The sequence below is a fragment of the Chelonoidis abingdonii genome, chromosome 11 (assembly GCF_003597395.2).
Source record: "Chelonoidis abingdonii isolate Lonesome George chromosome 11, CheloAbing_2.0, whole genome shotgun sequence".
NCBI classification, from domain to species: Eukaryota; Metazoa; Chordata; order Testudines; family Testudinidae; genus Chelonoidis; species Chelonoidis abingdonii.
In genome coordinates, this window is record NC_133779.1 from 18,102,740 (window position 1) to 18,105,231 (window position 2,492).

A 2,492-nucleotide genomic window follows, 5' to 3' on the forward strand; every position below is an offset into this window, starting at 1 on the left:
GTGGGGGCACTATGCTGTGGGGGGATTTGGGGGGGCTGTGGCGGGCGCTCTCACCCCCTGCCCCTTGCAGAACTACTACGAGCCGATGCTGACGCTGGCCATCCTGCCCGAGGCCGAGCTGCGCGAGATCTTTGGGACCCTGGATTCCCTGGCCCCACTGCACGAAGGTACAGCCTGGGGGGGAACTCCTTGCCCCATGGATGGAGGGAGGATGGGAGCCCACTTTGCTGCTATTCCCTCCCGCCCACGCACTGGATCCCCCTGCAACTGCTGCATCTCGGCCAGCGGGAAGCAGAGCTCCCTACGGGGCGGGGGGGTGATCCCTGCACTGACACTCCCCCTTTTGCAGACTTGCTGGGGCGGCTGATGGGTCTGAGGCAGGAGGATGGGACGGTGCCTGAGCTGGGACCCACCCTGCTGGACTGGGTAAGGGCCGAGGTGGGAGGGTGGGGTCAATGGGGGGAGGCTGACATCTATGGGGCTGGGGATGTTAGGAGGGGAGAGCAGGAGGGTTGGGGAAGGAGCTATGGGGAGGAGGATGGACATGGTGGGTGCTGAGGGGAAGGACAAGGGAGCTGGGAGGAAGGAAGTGGGGAATACTAGTGGGGCAGGGGCTTGGTGGGGGATGGGCAGGAGGGAATGGGGGAAGGGATGGGAACCAGGAAGGGGGAGATCTGAGGAGGGCAGGACCTCCCCCAGGAGGGGAGAAGAGGGTGGGGGGGTTCCCCCCTGGCTGGACAGAGGGGCTCTGTCTATTGTGGGGGAAGGGGGAGCTGTAACAGGACCCCCCAGCTCAGCCTGGGAGTTGGGGATGTAGCCCCATAGAAGGGGGGGATGGGGACCCCTAGCCTGGTGCATGTGGGTGTCAGGAAGGGGGGCCCCCCACAGCACAAGCTGTGACTGGGACTGTCTCCGCACCCCCAGCTGCCCAGGTTGCAGGCCTACGAATCCTACTGCTGCCACCAGGTGTGGGCCAAGGCGCAGCTGGACCGGCGCAAGCGGGAGCCGGCAGTGGGGGAATTCCTGCGCCTGTGCCAGGAGTCGGCCTTCAGCCGCAAGCTGGAGCTCTGGAGCTTCCTGGACCTGCCCCGCAGCCGCCTGGTCAAGTACCCCCTGCTGCTGCGGGAGGTGCTGCGCCAGACACCCCTCGAGCACCCCGACCACGGGGCCCTGCAGCGGGCGGTGAGGGAGGGGGGGTTAATGCCACAAAGAGGGGGAGGTGGGGGCAGAGGGTCCCCATGCACCCCGCAGGGAGGGGGTAGCACCATGGGGGGGCAGAGGGTCCCTGGGCACCCTGTAGTGAGGGGGTGGGCAGAGGGTCCCCATGTGCCTGTAGGGAGGGGGTGGACTCCATGAGGGGGGGCAGAGGGTCCCCATGCACCCCACAGGGAGGGGGCAGGCACTGTGAGTGGGGCAGAGGGTCCCCGTGCGGCCTGTAGGGAGGGGGCGGGCACCGTGAGGGGGGCAGAGGGTCGCCATGCACCCTGCAGGGAGGGTGTGGGCACTGTGGGGGGAGGGTCCCCAAGCCCCCCGCAGAGACATGCGAGACCTTGCTGACCTGTGACCGGGTGGGGGGGGGCAGGTGGCACTGGCCCAGGACCTGGTGGGGCTGATCAACAGGAAGACGGGGGAGGCCGAGTGCCGCTACTACCAGCAACGGCTGAGCTACCCCGACGGGACGCCCCGGCACCCCGGCATTGACCGCTCCAACCTGCTGCTCTGCCACGGGGAGCTCCGCAACAGCAAGGGGCAGGTACCGGCCTCCCGCCCTGGGCACCCTCCCCTCAGCCAGGGGCGGGCACTAGGGGGCACCGTGCCACGGGGAGCCGGGCAGGAGGCTGGGTGTTGGAGGAGGGGGCTGGGGGGTGCCAAGGGGCAGGGGTCGGGCACTGGGGGGTGCCTGGGAGCAGGGTCTGGGCACTGGGGTTGCCATAGGGTGCGGCCCTGCAGGGGGTTGGTGGGCAGGGGCTGGGCATTGGGGGGTGCCAGGGGGTGGGGACACTATCTCTGAGCTTGGTTTACAGCAGGAGTCCTGGCTCCAATCCCTTCCCTACCCGCTTTAACCACTGGACCCCACTCCCCGGCCGGAGCCAGCTCAAGAGCCCAGGTGTCCTGACCACCCCCTCCCCCCGCAGAGGCTGCACGTGTTCCTGTTCCAGGAGGCGCTGGTGCTGACCCGGCCCATCCTGCAGGGTGAGCAGATCATGTTCCAGGTCCAGGGCCGCCCCATGCCCGTTGGCCAGCTGGAGGTGCAGGACCTGCCTGACGGGGGGGCCCGGCTCGGGGGGGCCCTACGTGAGCGCGGTAGGTGCCCTCCTGGTCTCTTGGGATTCCTGTGACCCATCCCCCCTTTGCTCCCCCATCTCGTGCAACCCCCCTGCCCCCACTGGGATCCCTGCCCCCTAGGTTCATGTCTGCTTCTGGAGGCTGGAGCTGGTTGGGGTGGGGGGCTCAGCTGGGGGGAGACTGGCTTGGGGAGCAGGAAGCGGGGG

The 2,492-nt window shown here is 68.5% G+C and overlaps 1 protein-coding gene across 1 annotated transcript; it reads left to right on the plus strand.

Annotated features, from left to right (window-relative positions):
- Positions 1-55: 55 nt before the first annotated feature.
- On the plus strand, positions 56-2,470 carry LOC116817297 (rho guanine nucleotide exchange factor 3-like). The gene is made up of 5 exons (XM_032767259.2): positions 56-167; positions 350-426; positions 925-1,182; positions 1,583-1,753; positions 2,136-2,470. Exons 1-5 carry the CDS (start codon positions 86-88, stop codon positions 2,337-2,339), a joined length of 792 nt encoding a protein of 263 aa, XP_032623150.2. The 5' UTR covers positions 56-85; the 3' UTR covers positions 2,340-2,470.
- The last annotated feature ends 22 nt before the right edge of the window (positions 2,471-2,492 follow it).

Coding starts and splice junctions, on each gene's coding strand:
- LOC116817297 (XM_032767259.2), top strand. CDS start 86: ATGCTGACGCTGGCCATCCTGCCCGAGGCCGAGCTGCGCGAGATCTTT. Junction 427..924: donor GACCCACCCTGCTGGACTGG/GTAAGGGCCGAG, acceptor CCGCACCCCCAG/CTGCCCAGGTTGCAGGCCTA. Junction 1,754..2,135: donor TCCGCAACAGCAAGGGGCAG/GTACCGGCCTCC, acceptor CTCCCCCCGCAG/AGGCTGCACGTGTTCCTGTT.